Genomic DNA, 23036 nt, shown 5'->3' on the forward strand with positions numbered 1-23036 from the left:
TCGCGAAGTTGTGAACAGAATGAATACCATAGACGAGCAAATATAACCTGCTCCGCTATAATGAAACTGTTAAAACTAAGATGCCTGGATAAATAAATAATTTTTCGAAACGATATATTTCACAGAATCGTGATTTGATGGCAGGTACTTGCACTGCTTACTGGCGTCGGCCATGACAGCTGTCCTGAAAATTTCGCTGAACAGTGACGTAGCATCAAGAATAGCATGCTCTGGACTATGCTACGTTTTTCGCCGTTTTTTCCGATTATAGCAGGTGAGGTAGCAGGCAAGAATAGCAGGCGAGAGGTAGCAGGCACAGTTTTGAAGTAGCATTCTACTTCTCGCCTGCTATATAGCAGGTAGCAGGCATTTCGGACAGCCTGTGTGTCTGTGACTGAAGCCGGGTTGACATACAAGTTCTAGAATGTTCCAAGGTTCCAAAGAAAAACTAAACTGTGAACCTATGAGGGAGGGATGAGAGAGACTGAGGAGAGATAAACAGAGAAGAGAGACTGAGGATAGAGAAACAGAGGAGAAAGAGAGACTGAGGAGATGGATAAACAGAAGAGAGATTGAAGAGAGATAAACAGAGAACTGAGAGAGGAGGGACCGAGGAGAAATAAACAGTGAGAGGAGAGAGAGAGAGAGGGATACACAGAGAGAGAGCAGCACTCTTACACAGGTAGTGTTCATCTTTTGGCTCCTCCGTGTAGTCGACTATGGGTCTGTTTCTAAGGTTCCTCCCTCTGCAGTACAGTTTCACCTCTGACCTGTGGCTCCTCGGCCACTCTCTCTTCGACAGGTCTGACACGCACGCACACACACGCATCACGTCACATGGGGTTAACTTGCTACAAACACACACACAGGGTTATTATGTCACTCAGTGAAACTTACAAGTGTACATACTCACACAAACCCTCCTATCACTCATTTTATAAGACATATCACACACTCACACACACAGGCTACATTTGCACTAATACATTTTCATTTTAAAACGAAAACAGATCTACCACATAGAGATGAGAGATGGAGGAGGGGAGGTTAAAATCAAGATGCCTGCAAATAATTCCTTCAAAAGCATTAGCTAGATTATCATTGATTATAACAATGAGGGTAGTTTACCTATGGCCAGCATAGCCAGGTGATTCCTCTTCATGTTCTTGAAGCGGATCTTCTCCCATTTCTCCAGACGAGACCACTCCATCTTGGAGAAATGCGTCTGCAGGTCTTCATACTCCTGACGGAACAAATATGGTTTATGACTCCAATGAAAGCAAACCATGTATTTTAACTAACTTGACTATTTTCTAAAAAATTTAAGTGCACTAGGTAGTTCTGCTAGCAACAGTTCATAGCTAAATAATTAACGTTAACTCACTTACACAGTGGTTCTCAACTTGGCCCCCCAAAATAATCTAAAGATTAATTGGGGGGGGGGCACGGGATCGTTAAAAAAGTTTAAATAAAAAATATAAATAATAATAATAATAATGATGAGATAGTTTTAGTAATAATGTGTGATTAAATCTCCCATACCAATGGTATATACACATACATACAATTAGGGATGTGCGCAGCGACTATTTTCACTGATGACTAGATGGTGGTTTTGTAGCCGATTACACTAGTCTAAAAACAGGATTCCCAAGTTTCTACAACAAGTGCTAGTTAGATATATATATAAATATCTATCAACATTTCCTACCTGACAGGATGTGCTACCCATGAATTAAACACAATAAAATGGGTCCTAGGAATTCTGTTAGACATTTCCTACCCGACATGCGCTACCCATGAATAATATAATGGGTGGTAGGTCATCCTGAGAAGGTAGGCCAACTTTTCAGAACACCGGGCCAGAAAGCCAAGGCAGGCCGACATTTCAGGCCCTCACAAGTATAGCTCAGCTAGATCAGGCGCGCAGATTGGCTGGGGCAAGGGGGGGCACTGCCCCCCCTGGTGGCCAGATGCGCAAACTTTTCTGCAACGCGTCCAAAATGTATTCTAGAGACTGGGTTGCGACCGGATCAGAGAAATGCACTGAACGGCTCCTGCTTGCGTGAGAATTGATTGTGCTGATTCCTCATCCAGTTATGGGTGGATGGAAAACCTTCAACTGAATGTTCATATTGTTCTGATAATTGTAGGCTATAGCAACATAAGAGTGGCAGCTTTGACAGCCCAAACATGAGCTAATCCCATAGCTGTAGGCCTACCATTGCTAGCCATGAACGAACTGTTGCATACTGCATATCTGTGCAAGTATCCATTGTCCAGTTGTCAAATCGATTATGCACGCACTATTATTCTTTTGGTGATTATTCTTTGATATAAATGCAGATAGGCTACATGTGAAGAGGCAATTGCTGGATTCTAATACGCTGTTTATAATGACACATCCCGACATTGAAGCATGAAAGGCGTAGCATACATTCCGTTTTAGTTTTTGGAAGAATTTATTGGAAAATATTGTTTGAAGTAGCCTAGGCTATATTGAAACGAATTCCAAATTTTTGTGCTAATGGACGGAGCAGCGGAGGCGCAGTTGAACGAAACGTGGATATTGGAAATAATAAGCACTGTTTTTAAATGTTGTGGGTCAATCATGCAGCTGTAACAGAATATGGGCATTCCAATGTCCGTGCAGGGCACGTATTTTTACCACTATAATCCCTATTTGATGAGGAGGGGGGGGGGCTGGGACTGACTGCCCCCCCTGATCAAAAAGTCAAACTGCGCGTATGAGCTAGATAGCTAAAATTTGTTTTATAAACGATTAGCTACAATAACATTATCTGCCCTCACCTCCTCTGAGTCTGAACAGCTCATTCTGGCAAAAATATGTTCGCTCAGCTCCCTCTGGCTGGTCGTCGACGCTCCGGCTTTTGCTACCTGTGTCGGTGTCAAATTTAGTAGTAACATTAGTATTTTAGCTACCATAAGAGTGTTTATTTGCTCATATTTAGCTAGCTGGTCGTAAATTAGCTCACTTTGCTAACATACTTCGCTAGCTAGATAGCTGCTAATGCTTACGTAGATAATTAGCTAACAGTGAGGAGCAACCGGCTAACTTTTCAAACTTTAGCTAGCAAGACAAGTGTGTGTGCCCAAACTCCTTATTGGACAAATTTTGAATATACATTTGCCTAAAACATATAACGTTGCTTTACCTTATCAATAGAAGCACGAAAACGAATTAATAGAAGCAAGAAACTCAAATTTTCGTCGTCTGACTGGATAACGTTAGCGTGCTTTCTGTCTGACTGGTGGTGAGGCGGGAGTCCGAGTACCGTTGCTAGTCACGAGACCTCTCTGTGGCGCCAAAGCAGAACAGCTGGAAGATTTCTATGAACGATTCTGGCAAGACGTCACAGGCCCTTTCTAAACGTTTAGCTAGCTACCTAGATTTGTTTAGAATCACTTGACAGAGAAGCAAAGTATCTATTACAATTTTCAGTATTCACCACCAAACAATATTTAATAACTAGAAAATACATTTCCTGGAGAAAATGTGAGGTGGGCTAGTTGCTGAAGCTGGTTGTAACAACTACTGCCAATAATATTATAACTACTAACTATTGTTAATACTGTATAACTACTATAAACACTATTGCTATTACTATTATAACTACAAATATAACTGTTAGCACTACCAATACTACTAAATAATTTTTTTCTCAAAAAACTACTGCTTGTAATACACAAATAGATTAAACATCTCATGACTCATCATTTTAATAAGCTCAATAGCTCAAAAAAGGTATAAATATTAGTTTACAGTCTGAATGTCATTCTGAATATGTATTTGAATATAAGGAAGGTAGGATGGTAGGACGGACGTTAGTAGCCTTAGGAAGGAAGGTAGGAATACAAATGCTACCACAGTAGTTGTTGGAGGTGTTGGTATGGAAGTTGAGGTGAATGCTACTACTGTTATAAAAAGGATGCCTGTTGAGAGGATTACCCTACATTAACAGATCATCACTGCAGTGGGGTAAGGGTTAACAGTAGTATTAGGGTTAACAGTACCTTACTGTTAGAGGTAGGGTATATAACAACTACTGCCAGTACTATTATAACTACTGTATATATAACTACTATAAACTCAATTGCTATTATTATTATAGCTACAAATATAACTGTTAGCACTACCAATAATAATAAATATAACTAAATATTAAAAAACTACTATAAACTATACAATAAATAGCCTACCACAGTTAGTACTTACTACTGGTACTAAAGTAGAAGAAGGATTATAAAATTCAAGTAGTGTTACAGTACAAATAGGGAATTCAAGTAGACTAATGAAGGTGCTGATGCAATTTAACTTAAGAACTACGCCTATAACAGGATATTGAATAGATTTTCGATGACAAGCCACCAACATCTTTTTAGCAGTCACAGCTAGTTCAAGAATATGTGAACTGTCACCATATCAACCACAGCGCAGCAGCACTGCTCTACAGCACCAAAGCACAGAACACACAGAATTCACTGACTCACTCGCCATACGTTTCAATGGGGAGCGCAGTTGCCGAACAAATCGTCATACAGCGAAAACTATAAGTCACACAGCTTAGATACTTACATTGTACGAATCAGCAGTTGTGTGAACATTTCGATATATAATATGTGTTTGAGCTGTCAAAACTGTAGGAGTGCCAGCAGTTTACAAAATGTGTGAATATTTTCAAAGCAACTGCTGCCACCACTCTAAAAACATAAAGTTACTGAACATTCCAAAAGCAGTTTCAAGCCGCTTCAATAGGACAAAAAATAGTTTTAAAAGTTAAATTTCTAAAAAACTATAAAAAAAATATCAAAAATCTGAATGGATCCCTGAAACAGCTAAACATCATGAACATTTGAAAGTTTGAATGAAGTTTCTAGCACAAAGTATGAAGAACTAGTTGAGGTTCAAAAAAGTGGGGAGAACTATAATAAAGAAAGAAATAGTGGGAATATCACAAGTTGGGCTAGCTTCTACAAGCTAGCCCACCTAATAATATATACTAGCTCATAACAAAACATGCTTTCAATTTACAGAAATGTTTGACATTCTGTGGAACACAACACATCACTGTAATTTACTTCCAAATCCATTGCATGCACACTGGGATGTGAGTTAATAATAATAACAACAACAACAACAATAATAATAATAATATTTATGTAGCACTTTTCATGCCAAGGTAACACAAAGTGCTCATCATTGCAAAATAATATACGATTTATACAAATACATAGGTTACAGATACATTCATCAACTAACACTGAAAATTATACATTCTGACATTAATTAAATACTACATTACATAAGAATTACTATATACGATTTATACAAATACATATATACAAATATATACATTCATCAACTAGGCTAACATTAAAATACATTTAGAAAATAATACATTCATTTAAAAGCAATATTAAAAAGATTAGTTTTTAGTCTTGATTTGAAAACATTTGCTGAGGTTGCAAAAAAGGTCCTAAAACATGAAAACATCGGCCTTTGGGTGGGTGCTGTGTTTTCTTCACCTTAACACCTATCTGCTATCTGTTCTTTCTGACAAAACCAACCATCCACAGATCACAAATAATAAAATATGTTGTATTTTACACAGTTCTGTGTGAATTAGAGCAAAAGTGCTCTAGATAAAAGCAAGCGGAATGTGTCAGATTATGTGAGACTGCTGTTCATTGACTACAGTTCAGCTTTGGCAAGTGGATCCTGGACTTCCTGTCAGACAGACCCCAGGTGGTGAAGGTAGGCAATCACACCTCATCCTCCCTCACCCTCAGCACGGGAGCCCCCCAGGGCTGTGTTCTGTCCCCACTTCTGTGCTCCCTGTACACACACGACTGTACAGCCATCTTTGACTCCAATAGACCAGTACCATCGTCAAGTTTGGAGACGACAGCAGTGATAGGCGTGAACACCAACAATGACGAGAAGGCTGGAGGAGGTGAGATTCCTGACCCAGTGGTGTCAGGAAAGCAACCTCCATCTGAACGTCAGCAAGACAAAGGAGATGCAGGTGGACTTTGGGAGGAAGAGAGGAACTACACCCCTTTAATCATCAATGGGACCCTTGTAGAGAGAGCTTCAAGTACCTTGGCGTCCAGATCACCAAGGACCTGTCACCTGACATGGTCAACACACACTGTAGTGAAGAAAGCACGTCAGAGACTGTACCACCTCAAACAACTGAGGAAATTCAGAGCGTACCACCAGATTCGATGGAGCTTCTACTCATGCATAATAGAGAGTATCCTGACTGGAAATATAACCACCTGGTAGGCTACAGGAACAGCAGCTCTCAGGATCTCGAGGCCCTACATAGAGTGGTACAGTTCCCTGCCTCGAGAACATCTACACCAGAAGATGCAAGACCAAGGCCAACAGGATCTTGAAAGACCCCAGCCAAACGGACTGTTCTCTCTGCTACAGTCAGGGAACAAATACAGCACTCACATGGCGAGCACGGAGAGGCTCAGGAAGAGCTTCTTTCAGCAAGCCAACCGGCACCTGAATGACTCAATCTAGAACATCTAGTGTGCATAGAATATCTAGTGTAGGCCTACATAACATAACCACATGCAAATGTAAATGATGTCTATAGCCTATACCCCTGCCCCCCGGACTATTTATTATAGCTATAGTATGTACATAACCCCCCCCCCCCATTTATTTACTCATTTATTTATTCACATCCATATATAGTAGGCTAGGCTATGTACCCAATCCATCCAGACCGATATTTATATTTCTTACCCCTACTGTATAGAAATGGTATTGTGTAATTTGTAAATTTGTAACTTGTAAGTTTGTAATTTGTCAATTGATTATTGGAGTCTATCTGTTATTGAACATAATCTTGGCGTCGGCAGCAATATTTCACTGTGACTGCACGCGTACGTTACATGTGAGAAATAAAGAAATCTTGAACGATTGAATGTCCGCTCTTTAGCTCGAGTCGTCTCCACGGTAACAGACTCTCCAGTAGAGCACAGTGAATCAGGCATGAGAAGTAGATCAGGAGCACAGATGCTTAGAACGAATGAACCAAAACATATCAAGCACTGATACGGTTCAAAGTTAAATGCATGACCCCTCGACTGTTATTATCAGTGAGGTCAACAACAGGATTATTGCAGTATGGTACAGGGGTAGTTCATGACATTGTATGAGCAGGACACAAAAGCCTCCTCAGCCACGGAGCTGGCAAGGTATTTAGCTAGCTAACTTAGCTAGGTTGCTAGCCTTCTGCTGCATGTTCACGCTGTTTACGTAACAGTACTAGCTAACGATGGATAGATAGCAGCTGTTAACTAGCAAGCAATCTAGCACTAGCTAATATATAAATTTTTACCATTACTTCAGAAAGACAATATCTGTCCTAACCACGCGTGAGCCATGCTGTCGTCAATCAAGCTGCCGCTCTTGATCAAAGCAGAGATCAATGTTGTCTTGGTGCTCGTGACAACCCTTGGACTCTGGACCAGACTGCATGGAATCAATTTCCCCAAAGCTGTCGTGTGAGTACAGTAGTAGCTGGAGATTGCAAATTAGTTCTAGCTGAGCTGCTGTACTCACACTGATACTGGCCTCCATGATCACAATCATGGTCATATTGTATATGATGGCATATTACTGGTTAACATAGTATTACTGTATAGTATACCATTGCTCATCACAAATGACATCACACACCTGTCCTCACGCCTGACCCCTTATGTTCAACAGGTTCGACGAGGTCTACTATGGCCAGTTTGTCTCCCTCTACATGAAGCAGGTCTTCTTTATAGACGAGAGCGGCCCACCGCTGGGACACATGATCCTGGCTTTGGGAGGTGGGTGAGACCCGGCACCTCGTCTGTTAACCGTACAGTTTGTAGGACAGGTCGACATCATAACACGATGCGCACAATCTCCTCTCTTCGGTCTACAGCATACCTGGGAGGCTTTGACGGAAACTTCATCTGGAACAGGATTGGAGCAGGTAGGTGAATGTAGCTAGATTCTGTTTTTAGCATTGCTGAAAACACACACACACAGACACTGAAATGTGTGCACCATGAAATGTGTAAATGGTAAACGGACTGCGCTTATACAGCGCTTTTATCCAAAGCGCTTTACAATGAAGGCCTCTCATTCACCCTTTCAGACACACATTCACACACCAATGGTGGCCTCTCATTCACCCATTCACACACCAATGGCGGCAGCTAGCCTGCTCATTGGGAGCAATTTGGGCTTCAGTGTCTTACCCAAGGACACTTCGACATGTGGACAGGGAGCCGGTATTCGAAACACCGACCCTACGATCATTGGACGACCCATTCTACCTCCTGAGCTACAGCCGCCCCAGAACTTCAATGTGGGGCACGCTCGCACGCACGCACGCACACACACACACACACACACACACACACACACACACACACACACACCACCATCATCATCACCACAATCAGTGGTGACCTGTGTTATTGTTGTTGTTGTTGTTGCAGAATACCCCAGCAGCGTGCCAGTGTGGAGCCTGCGTGTGGTGCCAGCGCTGGCGGGCTCTCTGTGTGTTCCTCTGGCCTACCAGCTGGTGGTGGAGCTGGGCTTCTCTCACCTCTCTGCCCTGGCCGCGGCACTGCTGCTGCTGCTGGGTACGGCACCCTCACCCTCTCCCCCTAGATCTGAACCCTGACCTCCCTGAACCCTAGCCCTGACCTCTAACTTGCCAACGTAGTCTATCTCTTTTTTCTGTCCTCCTTAGTTCTCTCTTTCTCGTCTGTCTTGTGACTTTAAGTGCTTTCTCACTTCTCCATGTTTTCCCTCTCTCACTTCTCTCTCCTCTCACCTCTCCCTCTTCTCTCTCTCTCACGCTTTGCCGTCTTCTTCCTCTCTCTCTCTCTCTCACTTCTCCAAGATTTCCCTTTCTCTGTCTTTCTCTATCTATCTCTTTATCTATCTCTTTCTCTTCTCTCTATCACTCTGTCACCCCGATGTGGGGCTGCACGTCAGGTTATTCCTATCGTCTTGTCTGAAGTGTGTGTGCGTGTGTGTGTGTGTGTGTGTGTGTATACTGTTGTCGTCTCCCCAGAGAACTCGTTGATCGTCCAGTCCCGTTTCATGCTGCTGGAGTCGGTGCTCACCTTCTTCCTGCTGCTGGCTGTCCTGTCCTACCTCCGCTTCCACAACACGCACAACAGGTGACCCTCTGACCATGAACCATGACCCTGATCCTAAACCCTGACCTTAACTCAGGCCTAACCCTGACTCCGATTTGATGTGTGGAGCTGTCCTCCCAGAAAAGGGGTGAGGCCAAGGAAAGCAAACACAGTCACTCGGGAGATAGAGTCGAGTAGCCATCTGGGAATCGGAAGGTTGCCGGTTTAATTCCAGATCCTCCCGGTAGTAGTGTCCTTGGGCAAAACACTGAACCCCAAATTGCTCCCAATGGGCAGGCTGGGCACCTTGCAAATCAGATGGCCGCCATCGGTGTGTGAATGGGCGAATGACAGAGGTCATTGTAAAGCGCTTTGGATAAGTGCACTCCATATACCATTTATTTTATTATATAGATAGATATTGGGAGAGTGTTGTGGTTGACAACTCCTCCCTCCTCTCCCTCAGCTCCCCAGTCTCTATAGCATGGCTGCTGCTGACTGGAGTATCTTGTGCCTGCGCAGTAGGGTAAGTCCTGTCAATCATAATCTGTAAACCATACAGTCTGTGTGTGTGTGCGGTGTGTGTGTGTGTTTGAGTGTGTTAAAGGAAAGTAAAGGAACCATTTTCAATGACTTTATAAAATGAAACGAACTTGTACGTTTAGTAACGAACTCTTCTCTCATTGGTCAGAGTCAAGTACATGGGACTGTTCACCTACCTGCTGCTTCTGGGCGTGGCTTCAGTTCACACCTGGCAGTTGATTGGAGAACGAGCAAGGAGTCATGTGAGTCTGGGAGCGACGGGGTGTGTAGAAGGGTGTCTGGTATACAGGAGGTGTGTGGATTAGAGAGAGAGAGTGTGTGGTGTGTGTTTGTGTAAGAATGACAGTTGATGCTGATATTAACATTTTAGTTTAGCTGTCTGGACCAGTCAGGCGGTCTGAAAAGTTTAGCTGTCTGATGCGTTTGTCTTGACTGAAGCAGTCAGTCAGTCAGTCAGTCAGTCAGTCAGTCAGTGTGCTTCAGATGTGAACCAGCTATTCAGCCAGCCAGTTAGTCAGCCGTGCTGTTGCCTGTGTGCCCCTGCAGGGGGCGGTGTTGCTCCAGGCTGTGGTCAGGTTCCTGAGCCTGGTGCTGCTTCCTGCGCTGCTCTACCTGGCCTTCTTCTACGCCCACCTCAGCCTGCTGCACCGCAGCGGCCCCCACGACCAGATGATGAGCAGCGCCTTCCAGGCCAGCCTCCAGGTACGAACCCCCGACCCAGCGACGGACAACAGATTGTACATGTACTGTAATGTACTGTGTGTGTAATGTATGTATGTGTGTGTGTGTGTGTGCGTGTGTGCGTGTGTGTGTATGTGTGTGTGTGTGCGTGCGTGTATGTACGTGTGTGTGTCCGTCTAGGGGGGCCTGTCCAGGATCACGCAGGGCCAGCCTCTGGAGGTGGCGTATGGCTCTCAGGTGACGCTGCGCAGCCTGTCCAGTAAACCAGTCCCCTGCTGGCTACACTCCCACAAGGTCAACTACCCAATCAGGTGACTGGTAAAAACCAGGGGTGTGTCGTTACCACGGTAACCGGTCTGCCATTGTCATCGGGGTTAAGCGGTGCGTTATAACCCCGGCGTGACCGGTGTGTTCTGGGCTGTGTTGTTTGCGTGTGTGTGTGCGTTTGTGTGTGGGGGGTGCAGGTACGAGAGTGGGCGTGGCAGCTCCCACCAGCAGCAGGTCACCTGCTACCCCTTCAAAGACGTCAACAACTGGTGGATCGTCAAAGACCCAGGCAGGTTAGTAGTTTTATTTCAGCTTATTCGGATCCCCATTAGCTATAGCATTGCAGCAGTCATTCCTAGTTCTTAGTTAAGTGGCTGGTTAGTAGGTTAGCAGACAGGACAGTAGGCTGGTTCGTAGGTTAGCAGACAGGACAGTAGGCTGGTTAGTAGGTTAGCAGACAGGACAGTAGGCTGGTTAGTAGGTTAGCAGACAGGACAGTAGGCTGGTTAGTAGGTTAGCAGACAGGACAGTAGGCTGGTTAGTAGGTTAGCAGACAGGACAGTAGGCTGGTTAGTAGGTTAGCAGACAGGACAGTAGGCTGGTTAGTAGGTTAGCAGACAGGACGGTAGGCTGGTTAGTAGGTTAGTACTGTCTAGGTGAGTAGGGAGGTTAGTACAGTAGGCCTTGACAGCAACAGTCTTTGATGGTCAGTCACCCTCTGCATCAGTTGACTAGTTGTTGTTGTTGCTGTTGTTTTGTTTCCAGACAGGACCTTGTTGTGAGCAGCCCTCCCCGCCCTGTTCGTCATGGCGACGTCATCCAGCTGCTTCACGGAATGACATCACGCTTCCTCAACACGTACGACCGCCTCTCTGCTCTTTCTCAGTACCATCGTCCCGAACCTGTGCGTGTGTCTGTGCGTGCGTCATGTCTTTGCACTGTCCTGTCCTGCACCCTGTCCTACGTCGTCTGCAACAGCGTATTGAACTAGATGTCTGTCTGTCTGTCCGGCCTCTCAGCCACGATGTCGCAGCTCCCATGAGTCCCCACGCCCAGGAGGTCTCCGGTTACATCGACTTCAACGTCTCCATGCCGGTACAGAACCTGTGGAGAGTGGTGAGCCTCACTGCACACACACCAACACACACCCTAGTACAACCCCCCCCCCCCCCCCCCCCACACACACACACACACCCCAACACACACCCTAGTACAACCCACCCCCCACCCCCACACACACACCCTAGTACAACCCGCCCCCCCACACACACACCAACACACACACAAACACACACCCTAGTACAACCCCCCCCCCCCCCCCCCACACACACACACACACCCTAGTACAACCCGCCCCCACACACACACACCAACACACACCCTAGTACAATCCCGCCCACACACACACACACACCCTAGTACACCCCCCCCACGCACACACACACACCAACACACACCCTAGTACACCCCCCCCCACACACACACACACACCCTAGTACTATCCCCCCCCACACACACACAAACACACACCCTAGTACAACCCCCCCCCCACACACACACACACACACACACACCATAGTACAATCCCCCCACACACACACAAACACACACCCTAGTACAACCCCCCCCCACACACACACACACACCCTAGTATAACCCGCCCCCACACACACCAACACACACCCTAGTACAATCCCCCCCACACACACACACCCTAGTACAACCCCCACACACACACCACTGTCACTCACAGGAACACCACCCTCAGAACACACTGTTGTACCACACTGCACACACCAGTACAACCCTCATAGCCCCAAATGGCTAGTGACAGTGAACTCAAGACAGTAGCTTTAGGACTGTAACTTGTAGGACTGTACCATTGAAGGCCAACAACAATGTGTGTGTGTGTGCATTCCTCCGGTATTTGATGTGTGTGTGTGTAGGACATCCCCAACAGGGAGGAGGAGCGACAGGTGTGGAAGACCATCCTGTCTGAAGTACGACTGGTTCATGTCAACACTTCGGCCGTGCTGAAGGTGTGTCAACCATCATCTTATTTCACCCTGGCTGTAAAGTGTATAACTGCACACACAGTGTGTGTGTGTACACATATTTCTGTGATTATGTCACATGTATTTTTGTACAGTATGTATGTGTGTGTATATGCGTGCATGTGTGTGTACCATAGTCCTGAACCTGTGTGTGTGTTGCAGCTGAGTGGCTCTGCGTTACCAGACTGGGGCTTCCGGCAGCTGGAGGTGGTTGGAGACAAGATCTATAAAGGCTACCAGCCCAGCGGGGGCTGGAACGTGGAGGAGCATCGCTATGGCACCAGTAGGTCACTGATAACCCTGACCCTTGACCTTTACCCTAACCCCTGCCCTGATCCTTACTTGGTACTATACAGTATAATTTCCTAGTATTTAATGTGTGTTGTGTGGATGCAATGATTTTTTTTGCAATAGTTGATAGCTGTGTGTGTGTGTGTGTGTGTAGGTCAGGAGCAGAAGGAGAGAGAACTGGAGCTTCACTCCCCCACACACATTGACACCAACCGTAACCTCACCTTCATGGCCAAGTTCATGGAGCTGCAGGTGAGCACCCCAGACTTCTCATGGTAGCCATGGTAACCCTTACACCTTGCCACGATAACCCTTACACCACCCGCTATATAGTTGCCGCATTAACAACCCCTAACACCTCCCCGCGGTTTCCACGGTAACCCTAACTGTCGATGTTGTGTTGTTGCCATTACAGTGGAAGATGCTGACGGTGAAGCAGGAGGAGTCGGAGCACAAGTACAGCTCCTCCCCCCTGGAGTGGATCACCATGGATACCAACATAGTGTACTGGCTGCACGCCTCCAGTAATGTAAGCACCTCTGAAGTACTTGGTTAACTACTGCATTCCTCTGACCTAAGGTGCTCTGGTATGGTAAGGTGCTGACCAATGGAAATTCATCCAGAAAATGCAGCTGGGGAAAGTTGTAACGCTTTTCCCCATTTGCTGTGGAAAGCGCAGCGCGTGACTCCTTTCCTTAATTCTCTAGATGATCGCATCCCTGACTGGGTTCCTCAAAGCTTTTACCTAAGAGCGTGTGTACAGTATGCCGAGACCAGGTGTGGGGTGGTTCGCACCGCAGTGTGCTGCTCTGATTGGCTGTTGCAGGCCCAGATCCACCTGATTGGCAACCCGGTGAACTGGTCGCTGGCCAATCTGTCGCTGGGGACGTACCTGCTCCTCTTCCTGTCCTACCTGCTGAGGAGGCGGCGGCAGATTGAGGACATCCCCGCCGGTAGACGGTCGTCCTCTCTCCTTTTTTCTTGAGGTTTATTCAGATAGAAGACAGAACAGCAGATATACTGGACAGCAAAACCAATAGTAACTGTTTTAAACCTGTGTGTGTGTGTGTGTGTGTGTGTGTGCCCGCGCTTTCCATGCCGTTCTCCAGATGCCTGGTGGCGTCTGGTGCAGGCGGGGGTGGTGTGTGCCGGGGGCTGGGCTGTCAACTACCTGCCCTTCTTCCTGATGGAGAAGACCCTGTTCCTGTACCACTACCTGCCTGCCCTCACCTTCCTCATCCTGCTGACTCCCATCGTGGTGGAACACCTACACACACACCTGTTGAGGTGAGGCCAGAGCTGAACACACACACACACTCTCTCTCTCTCTCTCTTCACACACACACTGTCTCTCTCACACTCTCTCTCTCTCTCTCTCTCTCTCATACACACATACACATGCACACACCCACAAGTCTCTGTCTTGTGTGTCCCTTCCAGGTGCCCGTCCCAGCGGCGAGCCCTGTGCGTGCTGGTGGGGGCGGGGCTATGCTCTGCATTCCTGACCTATCGGACTTTCTGCCCGCTGACGTACGGCCAACCGGAGCTCAGCGCCGAGCAGCTGGCCGCGCTGCGCTGGAGAGACAGCTGGGACATCCTGCTACGCAGACGATAGGCTACGGACACTGCCTCACCCCTTCACCCTCACCCTCCTACCCTCACCTCTCACTCTCCTACCCTCACCTCTCACTCTCCTACCCTCACCTCTCACTCTCCTACCCTCACCTCTCACTCTCCTACCCTCACCTCTCACTCCTACACTCACCCCTCACTCTCCTACACTCACCTCTCACTCTCCTACTCTCACCCCTCACTCTCCTACCCTCACTCCTCACTCTCCTACCCTCACCCCTCACTCTCCTACCCTCACCCCTCACTCTCCTACCCTCACCCCTCACTCTCCTACCCTCACCCCTCACTCTCCTACCCTCACTTCGGATCTCACCCCTAACTTTACCTCCACTCTCACCCCCCCCTTCCCCATCCCCCATCCTCATCCTCACCAGGCTGGAGAGACAGCTGGGACAACCTGCTACGCAGACGATAGGCTACGGACATTACCCCTTGACTGAGGGGCTGCTCTGTCGTCTGTCCAAGAACTACAGAAAGGGAAGTCGTCTTTGGATGATGTAATTTCCTTTGTGTACCAAAGCAAAGGGAATGTGAAGATGAGACACAGGATTTGCTCGGTTTCAAGCTACCTAGCGTGCCAGAGAAGTGGACTTTAGGGCTAGTAGAAGTGCTCTTGAGAAGACACACGTCTCCCAGGCATACAGAGTGATATAATTGTACAATTGCAATTTCCCTTTGTGGGACTAATAAATGATGCTCTTATCTTGTAACTCATGTTGTGAACCTACCGAAACACAGAACATAAAACCTCAAACACTGAATGAACTTACACTGTAACTATATGTACTGTACTTTTGAATAAAGAAAACAATGAATAACAACCACAACTTGTCATTTGACTGAAATATTGATGTAGTAAAGGCTAGGGGCCATAAATGTCATGTGTAGCAGGACAGTGAAACCTCTTGTAAGCTACATCAAAGTCTACCATTCAAATATGATCTGCAGGTGATTCAATGTAAAGATGCAACAGTTTATGTACAGTAAGTAATATACTATACGTCAGCGACTGACATTTACCGTTTCCAGATTCTGGCCACTAGGTCGAGTGACATTTCTTTTCGGGGACGTTCCCTGACGTACCGGTCTAAGGACCTGTTGTTTTGGTGTATTTGATAAAAACCTGATTTGTGTTATTGGCTATACGTGCAATTTGATGTTGTTTTTTAGTTTTTTTTTTTATAACGATGGACAAGAAAGAAACCGCAATCTGAAACAAGAAAATGACTCCTCAATGCATCATGGGTATTATGCAAACGACACACCAACGTAAAATAATCGTAATCTTCGTTTTGGTGCACAGTAATAGCGGCGGTACTAAGCAGTATGGGCGGAGCGGCCCGATTCAATCCAAAATTGCGTCCAGCTCAAGCACCGTCTGAAGCGACCCCAACAGCGGATTGACTCGGAAAGCAAATTGAAACCCCCAAAGTCCACAGGAGAATGATAGTTGGCCGCTATTGAGCAAACTGGACACATTTACTGGCTAAATTACTAAAGAAATCGAACGACCAAAATATTGTTGCAACATCATAAATTGTGCCTACAAATGTGTATGTAGTTAACGTTAGTTGCATTCGTTTTCACATCTTACGGTAAGAGTTTGGTTGCTATCAGTTCAGCTAGCTAGCGAGCTAGGGTTAGTTTTAGGCTAAGGTGATAAAGCATATTTTCTAAAGTTTAAGGACAAATTTGTTACGTGCATATGACTTACTAGCGCATTCATTAGCATTCAGCTTATATATATCATGGTCACTACGGCGTGCTAAAGCCAATTCCTTGATAACTCTTGATAACTAGCCTATTAACTTAGCGTGTAAGCATAAGGATATGGAGTGAGGTTCTCAGCGTGTAACTTTGTAGCAGGTCGTTGATTGTGTTCATGAGATACCTGATACTGTATCATGTTCATCTGAATATAAAAACGGCGATAACTGAACTGTCAATCGCGCCATCTCGACACAGGTACATCATCACCATGTCTTCGGACGACCTCGCTGCAGAGAGGGAGAGGATAGAGCGTCAGATATTGGAGCTGGAGCGCAGCCTCGGCCCGGAGAGCAACTCCCTGGACCTCATAACGTTATCCTCAGATAATGATTCCGGTGAGTGTAGTGGCACCGTTCAATTTCAATCAGACGAATCTGACTTGGCTACTGTAAACTAACTTGTTCTTTGGTTATCTCTTTTGACAAGAGGATGGATCCGACGACCGTTCCAATCCTGATTTGGTGAGAGACTATCCAACGACATCAGTTTCCAGGCCAACTAGCCAATATAATTTGTAGTCAGGAGTGTGTTTTCAGGTGAATGGGAGAGTGGTGATGACTGGCCAACCTTGCAGGTTTCTGCTGGGGATCTGGAGGCAGAGAGACTGCGGGTCCAGAGAGAGATTGAAGAATTGGAGCGTTCTCTTGGCTCCAACATAAACCTTCTGCCTGGTAACTTCAAGTATCTCTAAAAGCTATACCTGCTTCAGGACTCTGTGTGGTTATTAATGGATACAGCATATGGATACAGATTATGTAGTAAAGTGACAACACCTTGTTTGCTGATAAAGAAGTATTTTATGTAGTTCGCAGGCCTACAGGTTTTTAAGAAAGAACTAGCCACTTGCTTGGGTGTGGAACAATTGCTTCCTTCAGGACCCCTGAGTAACCCACCTACCAACAGGCAGGGCCAGTGTAGGCTACTGCCTATAATGCCACTGTAACCACATTACAACAGATCACCTATTAGCGTTGTAGTTATTTAGCAGTAAAACGATTTACAATAAGTACATTTGTCTCTAGTAAGTAAGTGAACCGGCTGTATCCATCCCAGTATTCACAGTGCTAGAGACAGGAAGATCACTTTTTATTATTATTCATTTTTCATACACACATGCATATACCAAAAATTGCTACAAAGGTTGTGAATGTACAGTAGTGCATAAGGTCCTGCCCTAACCGTGACCAACCACTGTGTTGAACAGATGAGGATGGAGGAGGGAGTGCTTCAGAAGGGGTGAGTGACTTGTCAGAGACTGTGTACTGTGGCCCAGAATGTGTTACAGTCATCTAGAGCAGGTTTCACTCTCTCTGTCTGTCTCTCTCTCTCCCTCTCTCTCTCTCACCTCGCTCTATCATCTTGACCCCCCCTCCCACACACATCTCTCTCACCCCAACTACACCTCCACCCTCTCTCCCTTGCCCTCACCCCCCCACCCCCACGCCCCATCCAGAGTGAGGAGGAGAGTGAGGAGGAGGAGCTGGTGCTCCCCCAGACGTCGGAGACGTGTCTGCAGATGAACCTGGTCTATCAGGAGGTCCTGAGCGAGAAGATGCAGGAGCTGGAGAGACTGCTGGCCGACAACATAAAGCAACAGGTGGGCGATTTTTTGTCGCAGACAAAGTGTCCAGCGTCGGGCCCTATTTTGAACATCGGGAACAACGAAAAGCTGTGTAGTCTGACATAATTGAAGATCAGAGATTCAGCGTCTGGGACGCCCTACGACACCCCGACAAAAAGTCTAGCATGTCCAAGTTTTTTGTGTTTTCCTGCCTAGTCTGACATCTCCTGCCACCATGCCTACGACGTACCTTGACGTTGACCAATAGGATAACGGTGTTCTTTAAATGTTAACACATCCGTTACCTCAAGTTCTCCTTCAAGGATAGACAGCCCATACTGTCCTCTTCGTGACACCCAGGAACGGGTCCACAATCATTTTTTCCTTCATTTTATTTTTCTTCTTTGGCTCTGAGCAACACAGCTTGCGCTGAATTCCGACTCCCTGGCAGAATCCCACTCCCCTTCATGTTTAGTTTGATCTGTGCTCTTCTGACAAAATGAGTGTTTGTACAGTAGTTTCTACCACTCTGCAAAGACCAGGACATCACAAGATAGTAACTTGTCACAAAAAGCCACAAAAAGCGAGGCTATTTTAGGTTTTAAGATGACCACATCGCAATGCGAACTAGCTGCTGCTATAACATCCACGATAATAAACTACGAGAGCACTTGGAAGTGTTACTTGGTAGTTTACAAGTAATAGGCGTACATTCATATAAAGTCATAGCTTATTATTTATCCCTCCTCACATTTATTGTGGTTAGCTTTAGGTCACTGGATGGTCGGCTACTAAAGGGATGAATCCCAGACGAAAACATACAGGCAGGCTAATACTTCAACTGTATTAATTGTTTTAATGAGGCAGATAGCCTAGTTGTGGTAGCCTACATATCATGGTTTCGGCAGTCAAAAGATAACTCAAAACTCAAAGATAGTGAAGGGGAGTTAGATTCTGCTGGGGAGTTGGAATTATTTGGCACAGACCCTGCCACCATAATTTCAAGTATAAATAAAGCTTGAATACAGTGCATACAATACTTCCTCCATGACTTGACCTACTGTAACTCATGCAATGACGCGCCTGGTCATGAAAGACAGCATAAGATGATTTGTTGCGGTCATTCGTGTAGTGTTGCCAGTGTTGCAGCCACGACAAGAATTTATGCAACTGATCGGCTTATCTGACATGGTAACCATCGTGAAAGACCAAAAAAATTGTGTAGTCTGTACGGGCCATAACACACACACACACACACACACACACACACACACACAAACACACAGTAACACACAAAGCCACACTGCTCTCACACACACAACACACACACACACACACACCACTGTATGGGCACTGGGCAGGGCACCACAGGGAACTTTTGAAGAGTAATGTGACACTAGCTCTCCTGTGTTGACCCCTCCCCCACAGAAAGATCTGGTGGCCCAGATGTCCGGCCTGCACCCCTCCGAGGGCAACGCTGCCCCCGCCGGCTCCGCATACCCTCCTCCTCAGAGGCGCTACTTGGGTCACTTCCTTAAGCCCTACTTCAAAGACAGGATCACAGGCCTGGTAGGCGGACCACTGGAGAACCTCGCTACCTCCAGTATCTATGAGATGGTGGACCTATGAGCTAGGACGCTACCATCAATACAGTGTCTACGAAATAGAGGGCCTATGGGCTAAGATGTTAGCCTTGTGACGAGCTGCCCAGTCGGTAGAGCATGAGACTGTAGTCTAGTTTCGAGCACCACATTGGGTACAGCAAAGCATATCATTGCACATGGTACCCAATCCACATCATCATCATAATGACGAATATACAAGCTTTTCTGTTTTAGGACATTACAGTAGCTTCTGTCTGTGTCTCTATGAGGGAAGATGCTTTAGAAATAGGATGCTAGCTTTTGCAGTGTCTGTGAGCAAAGATGCTAAAGAAGCAGCATAAGGCTAAGGTATTAACATGGTCTATGAACGAACATGCTATAAAAGCAGTGTCTGTGAGCTAGGATGGTATAAAAGAGGGATTATTCTTATAGCTAGAGTTTTAAGTCTCTATGAGCGAAGATAGTATTAGGAGCAGGACAAAGCAGTTAGTAGAGTGTTCATGATGAGCTGGGATGCCACCACCTCTGAGCGGTTTGTGTTTCCCCCACAGGGCCCACCAGCCAATCCTGAGACAAAGGAGAAGATCAGAAATGCCTCCAGAGGCTTAGACAAGGTCAAAATAAGAAAATGTGAGTTTGTAAACCACAACAACAACAACAACTGAAAATGACAACAAATACACCATAACTCCTGCATCCTGTGTCATCTAAGTAATTAGACGTGCTGTTTATGTGTTTGTGGTGATGTTTACTTGTTTGTGTTGTGTTGTTTGTTCTCAGGGATGGGCTGGCAGAAGACTCTCCTGAAACAGGCGATAGTCAGGGACGGGATGAGACGCCTGATTCAGCCCAAACTGTCCCTGTCAGTCATCTCTCTCTTTATCTCTCTCTCTCTCTCCTCTCTCTCTCTCCTCTCTATCTATCTATCTCTCTCTCTCTATCTCTCTCTCTCTATCTCTCTATCTCTCTCTCTCTTTTTCTCTCACTATCTATCTCCCTCTCTCTCCTCTCTTATTCTCTCTCTCTTTCTCTTATTCTCTCTCTTCCTCTCTCTCTCTCCTCTCTCTCTCTCCTCTCTCTCTCTCTATCTATCTATCTCTCTCATTCTGTCCTCTCCTCTTTCTCTATCTCTATCTCTCCTTCTCTCCTCTCTCTTGTTCTCTCTCTTCCGCTCTCCCTCTCTTTCTGTCTCTCTCTCTCCCTCTCCCCCTCTCTCTCTCTCTCTCTATTGTATCTCTCTCTCTCCGCCTGCCTGTCTCTCTCTCTGACTCAGCCCCTGTCTGTGTGTGTGTGTGTGTGAAGGGTGGACTACCTGATGGAGAAGATGTCCAAGGTAAACCACGAGGACAGAGAGGTCCTTCGCCAGCAGCTCATACAGGTGGACAAGGAGGTGGAGGAGATCAGGTGACAAACATTTATAATCTATGATCTATCTATTCAATACGTCTGTACACCACATAGCCCAGCTGGTAGTTTGGTTCGTTCACGCTGGTTTCTGCTTGATTCTCATTGGACAGATTGAAGACGGAAGAGGAGCTGATAGGTGGACGCTATGATGATCATGATTGGCAGAAGATCTCCAATATTGATGTAGGTCAAGTATTTTACTTGTCTTGAAAGTGTTGTGAATATTCATGCCCCTCCCACCCCTCAACAAACCTAACACCCTCCACCACCCACACCCATACCCTAACCCCCCTCAACCTCCCTGATACCCCCACACATACCTCCCCTCAACAACTTTGATACCCACACACCACAGTTTGAAGGCACACGCGAGGCGGACAACATCAAGCTGTTCTGGCAGAACTTCCTCCACCCGTCCATCAACAAGAACACCTGGAAGGAGGAGGAGATCGACAAGCTGAGCAAGTTGGCGGCCATGCACAGATACAGCAACTGGGAGCGAATAGCAGCACACCTGGGGGTAAGCGGGTGGGGCCAGGGAACACTGGAGGAGTTAAAAAAAAAAATCCACATTCAGCCTCACATTCAAGACCTGAGTCGTTGGTGTCAAACGAGCAGACGAGACAAATGAACCGTGTGTGTGTGTGTGTGTGTGTGTGTGTGTGCGTGTGCGTGTGCATGTACGTGCGTGTGTACAGACCAACAGGACAGGCTTCATGTGTCTACAAACCTACCAGCGCTACATCGCCAAGAACTTCAAGAGGAGCGTGTGGGAATCTCACGAAGACGACATCCTCAGACAGCTGGTGGCGAAGATGAGAGTAGGAAACTTCATCCCCTACACACAGAGTAAGGCCAGCTGAAACACACACACACACACACTCCTACACCCACCACTCACCCCAACACACACACTTACTGATTTCAAAACACCGCCACCTACACTAACGCATACACCTACACCTGCCTACTGCATGTCCCCCACCTTCCTCCTCTACTCCTTTTTTTTTAATCCCATTTTTGATCACATCCTTGATCATAGTGTGCACCTATTTAATAACATATACCCCCGAAAATTACAAAATGTCAGTTTAGTTGGAATATTATATCAAATCCTATGATTTTTTTCTTCCTGTAAAACAAAATCTCCTGAGTGCTTACATCAGCAATGCAAGAGCAAGGTCAACCAATAACCTCACGACATCCACCCGTCAATCAAGGCTATCTGTCTATCAAATCTGTCTGAAGTTGTTATAACCTGCCCACTAGACAACGTTCCAATCAAACTCCTCTAAACGTTATGTCCCGCCCCTATAGCCTGTTTGAGTCGGAAATACGTCAAACTATGGAAGTTAGATGATCTCAAAAGTCTTTTTTAACTGGACTTCAAACTTAAGTACCTTCACCTCTATCTTCATAAATAATTTATTCCACTGGTGTATGGCTCTTTAAAGGCCAAGTCCTAAATTGAAAAGTGAATACAATTTTGCATGGCTATTTACCATACAACAGCGCCCCCTAGGGTTCCTTGTTTGCCCCACCACGCTTCTTTTTATAGTCACATTTTACAGTCACGTCAGTGTTTCCCCAGTGGGCGTTTATTCTCCTTGCTTATAACGATACGAATCGACTCCAAACTGACTGGGAAAATTCTGTAGGCAGAATCCAGTGATCGATAATAGATGGATGGACGGATGGATGGTTTGTTTGTTTGTTTTATTTTATTTTATTTTATTCCAGTTCCTAGGAACTATTATTCCTTCCGTACCATGACTTAAGTGACCAAAAGAAATGTATTCATTTTTCGATCGTGGACTGGTTGTTCCTAATCTTCTTCCCATGATCCCTCAGTGTCGTACTTCATGGTGGGTCGGGAACCGGGCCAGCTGATGTACCGCTGGACGATGGTTCTAGAACCTAGTCTGAAGAAAGGACCCTGGTCCAAAGAGGAGGACAAGGTCAGCATGGCAGGACAGCACTTCCCTTAAACATGTACACAAAGATAGAAATTAACTTTAATGATCGCCGTAGGAGGAAATTTGCTGTTTCAGC

General features: G+C 46.0%; 2 protein-coding genes across 2 annotated transcripts in view; both read left to right on the forward strand.

Moving 5' to 3' along the window:
- Positions 1-7426: 7426 nt before the first annotated feature.
- Positions 7427-14625, forward strand: pomt1 (protein-O-mannosyltransferase 1; the record flags this gene model as incomplete). Its single annotated transcript, XM_084439753.1, has 19 exons — positions 7427-7548; positions 7757-7863; positions 7962-8012; positions 8524-8670; positions 9108-9216; positions 9641-9700; positions 9866-9959; positions 10264-10419; positions 10579-10709; positions 10863-10962; positions 11435-11523; positions 11685-11781; positions 12612-12704; positions 12882-13002; positions 13165-13262; positions 13426-13539; positions 13837-13963; positions 14120-14297; positions 14451-14625. 19 exons carry the CDS (start codon positions 7427-7429, stop codon positions 14623-14625), a joined length of 2169 nt encoding a protein of 722 aa, XP_084295879.1.
- Positions 14626-16620: 1995 nt separating this feature from the next.
- The window catches only part of snapc4 (small nuclear RNA activating complex, polypeptide 4), a gene marked incomplete at its 5' end in the record, with an annotated part of 16040 nt that continues 9624 nt past the window's right edge, over positions 16621-23036 (forward strand). The window contains 13 exons of the mRNA XM_084439670.1: positions 16621-16747; positions 16839-16873; positions 16987-17083; positions 17617-17648; positions 17866-18009; positions 19402-19542; positions 20129-20207; positions 20358-20439; positions 20880-20981; positions 21095-21167; positions 21340-21504; positions 21683-21833; positions 22836-22942. Coding sequence (XP_084295796.1) covers positions 16621-16747; positions 16839-16873; positions 16987-17083; positions 17617-17648; positions 17866-18009; positions 19402-19542; positions 20129-20207; positions 20358-20439; positions 20880-20981; positions 21095-21167; positions 21340-21504; positions 21683-21833; positions 22836-22942 — 1335 coding nt within the window. The remainder of the gene's footprint in view (positions 16748-16838; positions 16874-16986; positions 17084-17616; positions 17649-17865; positions 18010-19401; positions 19543-20128; positions 20208-20357; positions 20440-20879; positions 20982-21094; positions 21168-21339; positions 21505-21682; positions 21834-22835; positions 22943-23036) is intronic.

The sequence above is a fragment of the Borostomias antarcticus genome, assembly GCF_949987555.1.
Source record: "Borostomias antarcticus genome assembly, chromosome: 6".
Taxonomy (NCBI): domain Eukaryota; kingdom Metazoa; phylum Chordata; class Actinopteri; order Stomiiformes; family Stomiidae; genus Borostomias; species Borostomias antarcticus.